The 15,771-nt window shown below is 41.8% G+C and overlaps 1 protein-coding gene across 4 annotated transcripts in view; it reads left to right on the top strand.

Annotated features, from left to right (window-relative positions):
- Positions 1 to 15,771, top strand: part of LOC112224063 (dynamin binding protein) — a 123,979-nt gene that overhangs the window by 92,072 nt on the left and 16,136 nt on the right. For all 4 annotated transcript variants that reach the window (XM_024387353.2, XM_024387352.2, XM_024387351.2 and 1 more), the window contains 3 exons: positions 9,532 to 9,731; positions 10,154 to 10,253; positions 11,347 to 11,494. In XM_024387353.2, the coding sequence (XP_024243121.1) occupies positions 9,532 to 9,731; positions 10,154 to 10,253; positions 11,347 to 11,494 (448 nt within the window). The remainder of the gene's footprint in view (positions 1 to 9,531; positions 9,732 to 10,153; positions 10,254 to 11,346; positions 11,495 to 15,771) is intronic.

Below are 15,771 nucleotides of genomic sequence, written 5' to 3'. Positions count from 1 at the left end.
AACTAACCTCCAGACGAGCTTCAATGCCATACAACTCTCCTTCCGTGGCCTCCAACTGCTCTTAAATGCAAGTAAAACAAAATGCATGCTCTTCAACCTATTGTTGCCCGCACCCGTCCGCCCGTCCAGCATCACCACTCTGGACGGTTCTAACTCAGAATATATGGACAACTACAAATACCTAGGTGTCTGGTTAGACTGTAAACTCTCCTTCCAGACTCACATTAAGCATCTCCAATCCAAAATTAAATCTAGAATCAGCTTCCTATTTCGCAACAAAGCATCCTTCACCCATGCTGCCAAACATACCCTCGTAAAACTGAACATCCTACCAATGCTCGATTTTAGTGATGTAATTTACAAAATAGCCTCCGACACTCTACTCAACAATCTGGATGCAGTTTATCACAGTGCCATCCGTTTTGTCACCAAAGCCCCATACACTACCCACCACTGCGACCTGTACGCTCTCGTTGGCTGGCCCTCGCTGTATACTCGTCGCCAAACCCACTGGCTCCAGGTCATCTACAAGTCTCTGCTAGGTAAAGCCCCGCCTTATCTCAGCTCACTGGCCACCATAGCAGCACCCACCCGTAGCACACGCTCCAGCAGGTATATCTCACTGGTCACCCCCAAAGCCAATTCCTCCTTTGGCCGCCTTTCCTTCCAGTTCTCTGCTGCCAATGACTGGAACGAACTGCAAAAATCACTGAAGCTGGAGACTCATATCTCCCTCACTAGCTTTAAGCACCAGCTGTCAGAGCAGCTCACAGATCACTGAACCTGCACATAGCCCATCTGTTAATAGCCCATCCAACTACCTCATCCCCATACGGTATTTATTTATCTTGCTCCTTTGCACCCCAGTATCTCTATTTGCCCATTCATCTTCTGCAGATCTATCACTCCAGTGTTTAATTGCTATATACTATTCTATTGGTATATTGTAATTACTTCGCCACCATGGCCTATTTATTGCCTTAACTCCCGTATTCTACCTCATTTACACACACTGTATATATACTCTTTCTACTGTATTATTGACTATATGTTTGTTTTACTCCATGTGTAACTCTGTGTAGTTGTACCTGTCGAACTGCTTTGCTTTATCTTGGCCAGGTCGCAGTTGTAAATGAGAACTTGTCCTCAACTAGCCTACCTGGTTAAGTAAAGGTGCAATGAAATAAATAAGTATCCATATGTAATGATGTCTGTGTATGTCCGCAACCGTTCAAAGTTTGAGGTCACTTAGAGCTGTCCTTGTTTTTGAAAGAAAAGCAAGTTTTTTGTCCATTAAAATAACATCAAATTGATCAGAAATACAATGTAGACATTGTTAATGTTGTAAATGACTATTGTAGCTGGAAACAGCAGATTTTTATGGAATATCTACATAGGTGTACAGAGGCCCATTATCAGCAACCATCACTCCTGTGCTCCAATGGCACGTTGTGTTAGCTAATCCACGTTTATCATTTTAAAAGGCTAATTGATCATTAGAAAACCCTTTTGCAATTATGTTAGCACAGCTGAAAACTGTTGTGCTGATTTAAAGAAGCAATAAAACTGTCCTTCTTTACACTAGTTAAGTATCTGGAGCATCAGCATTTTTGGGTTCGATTACAGGCTAAAAATGGCCAGAAACAAAGACTTTCTTCTAAAACTCATCAGTCTATTCTTGTTCTGAAATATGAAGGCTATTCCATGCGAGAAATTGCCAAGAAACTGAAGATCTCATACAACGCTGTGTACTACTCCCTTCACAGAACAGCGCAAACCTGGCCAACCAGAATAGAAAGAGGAGTGTGAGGCCCGGTGCACAACTCAGCAAGAGGACAAGTACATTTGTGTTTAGTTTTAGAAACAGATGCCTCACAAGTCCTCCACTGGCAGCTTCATTAAATAGTACCCGCAAAACACCAGTCTCGATGTCAACAGTGAAGAGGCAACCCCGGGATGCTGGCCTTCTAGGCAGAGTTGCAAAGAAAAAGCCATATCGCAGACTGGCCAATAAAAATAAAATATTAAGATGGGCAAAAGAACACAGACACTGGACAGAGGAACTCTGCCTAGAAGGCCAGCATCCCAGAGTCGCCTCTTCACTGTTGAGATTGGTGTTTTGTGGGTACTATTTAATGAAGCTGCCAGTTGAGGACTTGTGAGGCGTCTGTTTCTCAATCTAGACAGGTGTGCCTTATTAATTGGTTGAATTTATTTCCTTCTTAATGCGTTTAAACCAATCAGTTGTGTTGTGACAAGTTAGGGGTGGTATACAGAAGATAACCCTATTTTGTAAAAGACTAAGTCAATATTATGTCAAGAACAGCTCAAATAAGCAAAGAGAAATGACAGTCATTCATTACTTTAAGACGTGGTCAGTCAATACATAAAATATTAAGAACTTTGAAAGTTTCTTCAAGTGCAGTTGCAAAAACCATCAAGCACTATGATGAAACTGGCTCTCATGAAGACCGCCACAGGAAAGGAAGACCCAGAGTTACCTCTGCTGCAGAGGATAAGTTCATTAGAGTTACCAGCCTCAGAAATTGCAGCCCAAATAAATGCTTCACAGAGTTTAAGTAACAGACACATGTTCAGAGAAGACTGCGTGAATCAGGCCTTCATGGTCGAATTGCTGAAAATAAACCTTTATTGAAGGACTCCAATAAGAAGATGAGACTTGCTTGGGCCTAAAAAACTCGAGCAATGGACATTATACAGGTGGAAATCTGTCCTTTGGTCTGGAGTCCAAATTTGAGATTTTTGGTTCCAATCGCCGTTTCTTTGTGAGACGCAGAGTAGGTCAACGGATGATCTCCGCATGTGTGGTTCCCACTGTGAAGCATGGAGGAGGAAGTGTGGCTGTGCTTTGCTGGTGGCAGTCTGATTTATTTAGAATTCAAGGCACACTTAAACAGCATGGCTACCACAGAATTCTGAGGCGATACGCCATCCCTTCCGGTTTCCACTTCTTAGTGGGACTGTTATTTGTTTTTCAACCAGACAATGACTCAACACACCTCCAGGCTGTGTAAGGCCTATTTGACCAAGAAGGAGAATGATGGAGTGCTGCATCAGATGACCTGGCCTCCACAATCACCCGACCTCAACACAGTTTAGATGGATTGGGAAAAGTTGGACAGCAGAGTGAAGGAAAAGCAGCCAACACATGCTCAGCATATGTGGGAACTCTTTCAAGACTGTTGGAAAAACATTCCAGGTGACTAGCTGGTTGAGTGAATGCCAAGAGTGTGCAAAGCTGTCATCAAGGCAAAGTGTGGCTACTTTGAAGAATCTAGAATATGAAATATATTTAGATTTTTTTAACACTTTTGGTTACTACATGATTCCATATGTGTTATTTCATAGTTTTGATGTCTTTACTATTAAATAGTAAACCAAAAAAATAACCGCTTGAATGAGTAGTTGTGTCCAATCTTTTTACTGGTACTCTATGTGTATATACATTGGTCAAAAAATAAAGGGAACACTTAAACAACATCATGTAACTCCAAGTCAATCACACTTCTGTGAAGTCAAAATGTCCACCTAACAAGCAACACTGATTGACAATAAATTTCACATGCTGTTGTGCAAATGGAATAGACAACAGGTGGAAATTATAGGCAATTAGCAAGACACCCCCAATAAAGAAGTGGTTCTGCAGGTGGTGACCACAGACCACTTCTCAGTTCCTATGCTTCCAGGCTGATGTTTTGGTCACTTTTGAATGCTGGCGGTGCTTTCACTCTAGTGGTAGCATGAGACGGAGTCTACAACCCACACAAGTGGCTCAGGTAGTGCAGCTCATCCAGGATTGCACATCAATGCAAGCTGTGGCAAGAAGGTTTGCTGTGTCTGTCAGCGTAGTGTCCAGAGCATGGAAGCGCTACCAGGAGACAGGCCAGTACATCAGGAGACGTGGCGGAGGCCGTAGGAGGGCAACAACCCAGCAGCAGGACCACTACCTCCGCCGTTGTGCAAGGAGGAGCAGGAGGAGCATTGCCAGAGCCCTGCTAAATTACCTCCTGCAGGCCACAAATGTGCATGTGTCTGCTCAAACGGTCTGAAACAGACTCCATGAGGGTGGTATGAGGGCCCGACGTCCACAGGTGGGGGTTGTGCTTACAGCCCAACACCGTGCAGGACGTTTGGCATTTTACCAGAGAACACCAAGATTAGCAAATTCGCCACTGGTGCCCTGTGCTCTTCACAGATGAAAGCAGGTTCACACTGAGCACATGTGACAGAGTCTGGAGACGCCATGGAGAACGTTCTACTGCCTGCAACATCCTCCAGCATGACCGGTTTGATGGTGGGTCAGGCATGGTGTGGGGTGGCATTTCTTTGGGGGGCCGCACAGCCCTCCATGTGCTCGCCAGAGGTAGCCAGACTGCCATTGGGTACCTAGATGAGATCCTCAGACCCCTTGTGAGACCATATGCTGGTGCGGTTGGTCCTGGGTTCCTCCTAATGCAAGACTATGCTAGACCTCATGTGGCTTGAGTGTGTCAGCAGTTCCTGCAAGAGGAAGGCATTGATGCTATGGACTGGGCCCGCCCGTTCCCCAGACCTGAATCCAATTGAGCACATCTGGGACATCATGTCTCGCTCCATCCACCAACGCCACATTGCACTACAGACTGTCCAGGAGTTGGCGGATGCTTTAGTCCAGGTCTGGGAGGAGATCCCTCAGGAGACCATCCACCACCTCATCAGGAGCATGCCCAGGCATTGTAGGGAGGTCATACAGGCACGTGGTGGCCTCACATACTGAGCCTCATTTTGACTTGTTTTAAGGACATTACATCAAAGTTGGATCAGCCTGTAATGTGGTTTTCCACTTTAATTTTGAGTGTGACTCCAAATCCAGACCGCCATGGGTTGATAAATTTGATTTCCATTGATAATTTTTGTGTGATTTTGTTGTTAGCACATTCAACTATGTAAAGAAAAAGTATTTAATAAGAATATTTCATTCATTCAGATCTAGGATGTGTTATTTTAGTGTTCCCTTTATTTTTTTGAGCAGTGTATATACAAATGTACTTACTCATATTTGGTTATTTCTCATTTTATTTAGAACCTTTGTGCAAATTTTCAATTAAGCATGTAACAAAATATTAATGTATAAAATCAGAAATGTAAAAGGAAAACACGTAAACTATAGTTGCAAACAAAATAAATATAGGCCTAAAATATATATATTTTGGGGGGCATGCCTGTTTTGCATGTTATTTTGGCATTAAAACTTCTTAAGGCTGACATCCCGTTAACAGAATCGATATGACAACAGCCAGTGAAAGTGCAGGGCGCCAAATTCAAAACAACAGAAATATCATAATTAAAATTCCTCAAACATACAAGTATCTTATACCATTTTAAAGGTAATCTTGTTGTTAATCCCACCCACCACAGTGTCCGATTTCAAATAGGCTTTACAGCGAAAGCACCACAAACTATTATGTTAGTTCAGAGCCAAGTCACAGAAAAACACAGCCATTTTTCCAGCCAGAGTGCAGTCACAAAAATCAGAAATAGAGATAAAATTAATCACTAACCTTTGATGATCTTCAGCAGAGGACACTCATAGGACTTCATGTTACACAATACATGTATGTTCTGTTCGATAAAGTTCATATTTATTTTTAAAAATCTCAGTATACATTGGTGTGTTATGTTCAGTAGTTCCAAGAACATCTGGTGATTTTGCAGAGAGCCACATCAATTTACAGAAATACTCATTACAAATGTTGATGAAAATACAAGTGTTATACATGGAAATATAGATAAACTTCTCCTTAATGCAACCGTTTTGTCAGATTTCAAAAAAGCTTTACTGTAAAAGCAAACTATGCAATAATCTGAGTACGGCGCTCAGAGACCCAACACGCCAAAAAGATATTGTGCAGTCAACAGAAGTCAGAAATAACATAATAAATATTCACTTACCTTTGATGATCTTCATCAGAATGCACTCCCAGGAATCCCAATTCCACAATAAATGTTTGATTTGTTCGATAATGTCCGTCATTTATGTCCAAATAGCTCCTTTTGTTAGCGCGTTTGGTAAACAAATCAAAACTCACGAAGCGTGTTCACTAGGAGCAGACAAAAAGTCAAAATGTTCCATTTACAGTCCATAGAAACATGTCAAATGAAGTATAGAATCAATCTTTAGGATGTTTTAAACATAAATCTTCAATAATGTTCCAACCGGAGAATTCCTTTGTCTTCAGAAAAGCAATGGAACGGGAGCTACCTCTCATGTGAATGCAGGTGACCAGCTCGTGGCTCCTGGCAGACCTCTGACTCATTCCCCTCTCATTCAGCCCCCCTTGACAGTAGAAGTCTCAAACACGTTTCTAAAGACGGTTGACATCTATTGGAAGCCTTAGGACGTGCAACATGACCAATATCCCACTGTGTTCTCAATAGGGGCTGAGTTGAAAATCTACCAACATCAAGTTTCCCACTCCCTGGTTGGATTTTTTCTCAGGTTTTTGCCTGCCATATGAGTTCTGTTATACTCACAGACATCAACAGTTTTAGAAACTTCAGAGTGTTTTCTATCCAAATATACTAATAATATGCATATATATATTTGCAACTGGGACTGAGGATCAGGCAGTTTACTCTGGGCACCTCTGGGCACCTTATTCATCCAAGCTACTCAATACTGCCCCCAGCCATAAGAAGTTTTAATACGTGTCACATTTCAATTTGCATTTGGTACCTTGGGTTGAGTGTTAGCACCAACTCACGAAACCCCCGTTTCTCGACAGTGTGAATTGGGGCCGTGTCTTTGCAGATGTACGTTGTAACTGCAGCTGTTATCTCCTTCCATCTTCGTGATTCTTTGCCATATGGTTTGCCGCGGGCAAAAGCCTCTTGCAACGTTCTGAGTCGGGGGTATGTTTTGAGCCCTTGACTGTACTTTTTTGGGTCTCATCTGTAGACTCTCTCCGTACTGTTCCACATGATTCTTGCGTAGGTGGTAAAAGAGAGTGGTGTTTGAGCCTGTTGTCGTGACTGGCCTGCGGCATAATTTGCAGAGGACGGTTTTCTGGTTTGTGTCAGACTTTTCATACCCAAACCACATCCATGCGACCGAAATAGCCCCTCTTTTAGGTACGAGCTCCATGTCTCTGTGTTAAGTTCACTCTCCTCCATGTTTGTTTGTGTTGCAAATTTCCTTCCACACGACACAAAGCGTCATCCAATTCACTAAATATATTGTCGTAAAGAGTGTGATTTGCAACACAACAAAATAAACAATAGAGCATAATATGAAACGATAGACGTTTTTCTATCGTCACACGATATATATTTTCATATCGCCCAGCCCTACCTCAGCGTGGTTGACCACAAGTTTACCACTGATGACACACCCAATGTGTTTGATGGATGGCGGGAAAAGAGCAGGAATAGGCTTTTATAGGCTACAGTCCAAGCTATGTCTTCCAATGGTGCGACTGCTGTCAGCAACCAAAGATTATCCAACTTGAATAAACGCTTGGAGGTAAGGATGACAGTAGTGGTGTAGTCTACGGTGATATGGATATCACTTATTATTGATATCTGCATAGCATATTGAGGTGAATCACACTGCTGCTCTCTCATTTAGCTATTTGTGCCTTACGGATTGTGGTTGTTGTGGATAGCTGTTCACAAATCTAAATGTGTATTTGAACCCAATAATGGTTTAATTCAAGAAGTTTAAGCTGCCTATCAATCATTGTTTTTTAAACCAGTGGACAGCCAGTGAAAAACCCATAAAGTACAATTTAACATCCATACATGGCCAACTATATCAACTTTAACATTGATTAATCCTGCAATAGATGGCGTTCAATTGGTAACGTACATTTTTGTCTTCTAAAGCCTCTTAAGGGGAAAGTAATCTAAAAGCAACTGAATGTAATCAGATTACGTTATTGAGTTTGGGTCATCCAAAAGTTACATTACTGACTACAATTGTGGACAGGTAACTAGTAACTGTAAAGGATTACATTAAGAAAGTAACCTACCCAACCCTGGTAACCACTTCATATTTGGACACCCTCATTGCCCTATTATTAATAATAGAAACAGTCCTGACCAAATACTGAACAAAAACGGGAAGGAGTTAGTGCATCTCTGTCGAGCCTTAGGCCTGTACAGGGTTTGGTGGCTTTGCTAATTTATAAACAACACTCTTCTAATGATTCAGCAACATTACACATTTGCTGTGGTGTAGTGACACAGGTTGACATTATGTCTACTCCTGAGACCCCCTCCTAGTAAAGAAAAAAAAAGTTTTATAGTCACATATGCAGTGAAATGTGTTGTTTGATAATGACTGTAATTATATTTTAATAGACAGACACACACCGAATGACCCTAATCTGATAATATATTATACTTTTGGTATCAACCCTGGTCCTTTATCCTCTGTCCATGCTCCCCCCACTCCTAAATTCCCAGTTTCCCTCTGTCCCATCCATACTCCACTCTCTCCTTTTTGCTTAATTGTATATCTTTGTTTATGCTTTCCATATTCCCAGATGTATTATTAATCCCTTATGCCTTTCTTCCTCCATCTCCCTCTTTCCTTTATCCATGTCCCTCCTCTTCCTTATGTTCTTCACTCTCATCTCTCTCTCTATGCTTCCACCCACTCTTTATGTCCTCTCGATAGTTTCCATATTCCCAGATGTATTATTAATCCCTTATGCCTTTCTTCCTCCATCTCCCTCTTTCCTTTATCCATGTCCCTCCTCTTCCTTATGTTCTTCACTCTCATCTCTCTCTCTATGCTTCCACCCACTCTTTATGTCCTCTCGATAGTTTCCATATTCCCAGATGTATTATTAATCCCTTATGCCTTTCTTCCTCCATCTCCCTCTTTCCTTTATCCATGTCCCTCCTCTTCCTTATGTTCTTCACTCTCATCTCTCTCTCTATGCTTCCACCCACTCTTTATGTCCTCTCGATAGTTTCCATTCCCACATCCCTTCCTTTCCCACCCGTTAATTCCTGACTTTCTTTCTCCCTCTATCCCCACAGTCCTCTTTTCTCCTCTCCGTTCCCAAAACTGTCCTCCTTCCCATCCCTCGTCTCTCCGCTGTCCCACTGAGGCCTATATCTCACTAGCTGCTGTCATAGTCTATTGTGCCATTGACAAAGAGCTGAGTCCACTCCAGTCCAGAGCCCATTCAGAAGGCTCAGCAGTGCGTGAAACGGGCTCTCCGTCCGTTCCCATACACCACAGAGACCAGCCATTGACACCAGAGATCTAGATGAAAGTCTAGCCTGACATGTCTAAAGATAATGGGTCTTGTTCCAAAGTTGTTTATAACCAGGTAGTATAAATGCCTAATCAGAAGAGTGGAATTAATTGTATTTTTCTCCACTGCTCCTCAGGTGCTTAACGTTCACGGCAAGTATGCTTGTTGACATGCTAACTTTCACATTCAATTCCATTCACTAACTATGAAATCTCTTTCTCTCTTTCCCCCCCTCTCTATTTTCTCGCTTTTTTTCTTTCAGAGATGACCCTCCTGTCGACTCAGCCCAAGTGCCTGGAGTCAGCCCCGGTCTCTGCAGTGGTGGCCATCGAGGACCCCGAGCAGAGGATGCTGGAGAAAAGGTCAAAGGTCATAGAAGAGCTGCTGCAGACAGAGAAGGACTACATCAAGGACCTGCAGATGTGCGTCAAGGAGATTATCCAACCACTCCAACGCAAACAGGTACACACACTACTAGAACTAGTAGAAGAAGACAATTGACTACTTCAAAATGGACATGCCTCAATGGCGCTGCCTGTGCGTGCACAGTCGCCATAATGGGACAGATGAACATTACGTCCTCTATCATTCTTTATGGATTTTAATGGTCAGCTTCATAACAGTAAATATTACACCCAAATGAAGAAGACATTTGCCACTATTATAGACATTATAAGCTTTACAGAGCTTATGTATTGCACATCTAACTTATATATACACACGCACCTATGCACACACTATATTGTAATTTGAAAATGTTTACCAGAGACAACATATAAAAACAAATACATATTGCAGAGTTGTTGATTCATGTGCATTGTCCATGTAAAAAAAAAGATTTAAAAAGTTGAGTAAATATTTCTGTACCTCTGCTCATCCTAAAGGTGCAGAACATTGACTATGACGGTCTCTTTGGCAACATCAACTCTGTGATCGACCTCTCGCGTCGTCTCTTCAAGACCCTCCAGGACACTGACTCCATTGGTAATGCCAACCCTAGACTGTTTTTATTTGAAAATGTAATGACTTAATGATTAGAAAAACTTGAAAGATGTGCCTCCCACTAAGTCTGACTGAGACCCAAGTCAAAGTCCTCTGGGCTGTTTTGGCACATCGATAATAATATGTGCTTTAACTGGTTGGTTGTTCCTCACTCAAACAGCCACATGTACAGCCACACACAGCCCCCGAGCGCTGCTCCCTTCCATGACAACTGTTGTATTTTCAACAACAATGAGAGGTCTCAATCCCTCAGGGGGAAATAATATTTGAGAGAACCAATTAAAAATCTCTCAATTTCAAGGCGAATATTGCATCAACAAATGGACTCCTTTCCAGACCAGTGTGTCACAGCTCTCCCTCGCTGTGTACCTCGTGGGTCACGTCAGCCAGGCTTCCTCCCACTATGGCCATCACACACTTGACTTTGGGAGATGCGGTTTGGTGGGACATGGTAGACTTAAAGAAATAATCTAGACAAAAGTCCCAAACCAGTTTTCCATGACTTTCTTTAAAGGATAAGCTCATATTTTTTTAACAATCTCTCTGTTTGATGTAAATGGCATGTTATAGAAGAGTCCAGACATGTTTTTGGCGATTTCACTTGGTTTTGAGAAACTTACTTATGCTCATTCTGCAGTGCAGTATATTCCATTGTGTTGGACTCGAGCGATACTTCTCTGTGTAACCAACGCATGCACACATGGTAAAGTATCACTTTAGAGTCCAACAAAATGCAATATAACATTGCGGAAAAAGTTTAGAATTACACAATGTCATGTGTAAAACATCTAAAGACCTGTATCACTATACTGAGAGTGTTGCCGTTTCTAAAACGACGTATTTGGGTGTTATTGGAGCCTTTGTTCATGTTTTAGCCGTGCCCTGGTAGTGCAGAATGAGCATGAGGGACTATATTGCTGGTTGGGGTAAGTTTCTCAAAACCAAGTGACTCTTCTATAACATGCTATTTACATAAAACATTTAGATTTGGTTGAAAAATATGAACTTTACCTTTAAGAATTGATAAATGAGGAACAATAGAATGACAGTGGTATTGCTCTGTTGCATTTCCCAGGAAAAGTGTTCCTGGACTTTAAGGTAGAGCTCGAGGAGGTGTACAAGATCTACTGTCAGAACCACGATGACGCCATTTCTCTCCTGGAAATGTACGAGAAGGACGAGAGCATCCAGAGACACGTGCTGGAGTGCCTGGAGAGACTCAGGTGACTACACACAAACAGAGCAGATTTAAAGCCTGAGAGAGAGACCACAGTCCCGTCCAGAAGCCCATACCGCCATGGGCAGATCTGAAAGAATGGGATAAGTGTAAGGAATATGGCAAAATTTCCACCTGAGGGAAATTTAGAGGTACTACCACATTGCTTGAACCAATCTGACTATTTCAGATCTACATAGGTGTCTAAGGGGTAGAAGTTATTGTTTTTTGGGACAAGGCCAATAAGTGCTATCAGGTCAATTCCATTTTAATGCAATGCATTTGGCAGATAAATAGTCATTCAAATTAAGGTTTTAAAACTACAATTTTAAATGAGGAATATTTTATTTCATTGTAATTTCAGTTAACTTCCTGATTTCACTGGAATGAATGACATTGACTCCAACCCTGCTCTCAACAATGTATAGTGCCTTCTTTTTTCCCTTCTCCTGTTTTTCAAAATGCTGGATGCCAGCAGTATTCTGTTCCCTACATTTCACATAAATGAAGAAGAAGAAAAGGAGACCAGGAAGGAACTTCAGATTGTTGAGAAATACCCCATGGTTGAGTCACAGTTCTCTTACATAACCTCAACCCATCCTTTCTTTGCTTTGGATTCAAACCTGTTTTTTAGTTTACCAGCAACCATGAATGAAAGGACACAAGGCAAGGGAGTTATATTCAAAAGAGAATTGGGACATACTAAAACAAAGCATTGTTTAATGAGACATTGTACTATGATGTACTATTGCATGTGAATTGATAGAGAAACCTTACTCACCCTTCTGCAATGAGTGGCGTGTTTGTGTGTGAGCCTGTCTACTTGTGACATCAACATCTAGAAAATAATTCTACATTGACAAATGGATGCACCATGTTGTTGAAAATGGATTGTAATGGAAACCGTATTGTTGTCATAGAAATCTCACCTCATTGAGGTTGAGAGATGGAATACTTTGTACTGGGTTTTTAGACTTATGGAATAGTATAGCCTGATCACATTATCTTTGTACTGGGTTTTCAGACTTATGGAATAGTATAGCCTGATCACATTCTCTTTGTACTGGGTTTTTAGACTTATGGAATAGTATAGCCTGATCACATTCTCTTTGTACTGGGTTTTCAGACTTATGGAATAGTATAGCCTGATCACATTCTCTTTGTACTGGGTTTTCAGACATATGGAATAGTATAGCCTGATCACATTCTCTTTGTACTGGGTTTTCAGACATATGGAATAGTATAGCCTGATCACATTCTCTTTGTACTGGGTTTTCAGACATATGGAATAGTATAGCCTGATCACATTCTCTTTGTACTGGGTTTTTAGACATATGGAATAGTATAGCCTGATCACATTCTCTTTGTACTGGGTTTTCAGACATATGGAATAGTATAGCCTGATCACATTCTCTTTGTACTGGGTTTTCAGACTTATGGAATAGTATAGCCTGATCACATTCTCTTTGTACTGGGTTTTCAGACATATGGAATAGTATAGCCTGATCACATTCTCTTTGTACTGGGTTTTCAGACTTATGGAATAGTATAGCCTGATCACATTCTCTTTGTACTGGGTTTTTAGACATATGGAATAGTATAGCCTGATCACATTCTCTTTGTACTGGGTTTTCAGACTTATGGAATAGTATAGCCTGATCACATTCTCTTTGTACTGGGTTTTCAGACATATGGAATAGTATAGCCTGATCACATTCTCTTTGTACTGGGTTTTCAGACATATGGAATAGTATAGCCTGATCACATTCTCTTTGTACTGGGTTTTCAGACTTATGGAATAGTATAGCCTGATCACATTCTCTTTGTACTGGGTTTTCAGACTTATGGAATAGTATAGCCTACTCACATTCTCTTTGTACTGGGTTTTTAGACTTATGGAATAGTATAGCCTGATCACATTCTCCCCAATAGAAAACCTGTAGTTGCCTGACAACTCATCTTGAATTTAATTCCACTGTTCTATTGTCTGAAACTGCTGGTGTCAAAAAGAGGTCCGTTGTACAAAACAAATTAATCGGCAATTCAATCGTCTCGAACCAATCAGAGTATCAAAGCCAATGACGTGATTCATGATTCATGAAGGCCGGATCTGGCCCACCCATCGGTTTCTGGGAACAATTAGAATGGTCAAAATGTGTTGGCGTTCTACAACATTCTGCGTTCTATAGCATTCTGCTGGGGAGGAAAGCAAACCAGACTCATTGTGGAGAAGAAATGCTAGTGGGCGTGGCGTTTGGTCAGAGCGATATGGATGACCTAGGCTATGAACAGAATATTAACAGCACTAGGTACGCAGCGCAGTGCAGTCTGGTGAGCTGTGGGGGAAGCAAGCGATAAATGTGGGCAGGCTCCGCTCTACTCTGGCTCCGCCTCCGATCATACTCATTGAACAAGTGACTCTTGCTTCCCCGTAACCAGTCACCAGCCTACTATTTAGCTATCCTTTGCCTGGTTAAGAAACACAAAGCTGCTTTACAAAATTAAAAACAGTACTATTGAGTTGAATAGTAAAACAACAGTCTAGCTATGTTGTGTCTCTCCCACTTGAGTATAGTTTATATAGTCTCGCTCTACCCTCCCACTTTCACCCCTGCTTCCCAATTTCTGACAATTCGCCCCCTATAGTTTACACTCTGCAATAAAAACCTAATCAAATATCAGTGGGCGTTTTACAAAAAAACTGCTGAATGCCTGTTACAATAATTGCAAATATAAGACTCTATCCAAATTGACAGGAGCAATAGCCAATTCCGTCTGGAGACCATTCATTCACTACTGAACTTAATATTATATAAACTATGTGTGAGCCTGTGTATGAATGACTTATTATTGCATATTACAAGCAATGATGACCATTGGGAAATCGGAGGAAAGTCTTTGCATATCTTTAATGTAGCTAGATTCTTGCCTCTATTGATTGAGCTCGGATTTGGTCATGGTAGAAGAAATCTGCCATGTAATGCCTTGATTTAAATGAATCTGAGTAGAGTGGAGCTACTTTGCCATGCTTCCATACTTTGAACTCATCACGAGCATAGGCATTGAGATCATTTGGCCTTATACCCCTAAGCACACTCACGCACAAACACTACATATGAGGAGCCCAATGCATGGGATGTCCTTTCTGTCCCAGTACATTGTAATCATGTGGAGTTTGAAAAATGTGCCCTGCCTAGTTTCACACCTCCAGTCTTGTTTCACCCAGTCTTTCAGCAGAGACTAGGGCTAACACTGTTTTGTTTATCCACTAGTGTGCTGGTGTGGGCTTTGTTTGAAGAAAGATACTCTGATTCATTTAACAAGAAGGGCCTGGGCAACGGCGTTCCGTGTTCAACTTGGCTCAACCTTCTTCAAAATTGCCTAGAATACATGTCGTAAGTAAGCTTGATGTACGAGTACACACCCTGAAAAGAGGGCCTTACCTAGGGCTGTGACCATATTACTGCCAAACCGGCAGTCATAAGTCATGACCGCAGTCAAATTCCATGTGACCGTTGAGTCATGTTAATCTGTTAATCTCCTTGAATGCACTCTGGACATGAGTTGATAGTGCCTGACCATCAGGTCGCGAATGGCCTCGTACTCAGGGCTCTATTGTCCCTCCATCAGGTCCTAATGGCCTCGTACTCAGGGCTCTATTGTCCCTCCATCAGGTCGCGAATGGCCTCGTACTCAGGGCTCTATTGTCCCTCCATTAGGTCGCGAATGGCCTCGTACTCAGGGCTCTATTGTCCCTCCATCAGGTCGCGAATGGCCTCGTACTCAGGGCTCTATTGTCCCTCCATCAGGTCGCGAATGGCCTCGTACTCAGGGCTCTATTGTCTCTCCATCAGGTCGCGAATGGCCTCGTACTCAGGGCTCTATTGTCCCTCCATCAGGTCGCGAATGGCCTCGTACTCGTAAACCATACAGTTTATTAGGCTACAAATTAAATAAGTTGTGTTGAACTTCACAGGTTGGTGAATGTGCAACGTGATGAGCTTGATGCTCCTTTCCAGTAAATATCAAGGGTCTTATTCTGGTTATTCATGATGATCAATGCTTGGCTGCCTTTTGACAAATACAAATCATATCGCTCTTTTGTCCATGATAATCTCATCGTGTAGGTGGCTTACCTGCACTGTATTTGCAAGCTGTTGGCTAGAGCGCATGTGCCAAGACCAGAGTGGGCACGTTTGCTATATAACGCAACAGTTTTTGTGACAAAAACACCAATAAAGTTGAAAATGCAATGGAAACCCATTTAACTTGTATATTTATTTT

The sequence above is a fragment of the Oncorhynchus tshawytscha genome, linkage group LG25, assembly GCF_018296145.1.
Source record: "Oncorhynchus tshawytscha isolate Ot180627B linkage group LG25, Otsh_v2.0, whole genome shotgun sequence".
Taxonomy (NCBI): domain Eukaryota; kingdom Metazoa; phylum Chordata; class Actinopteri; order Salmoniformes; family Salmonidae; genus Oncorhynchus; species Oncorhynchus tshawytscha.
The sequence above is the reverse complement of the archived record's forward strand: the minus strand, read 5'-3'. Positions and strand labels throughout refer to the sequence as shown.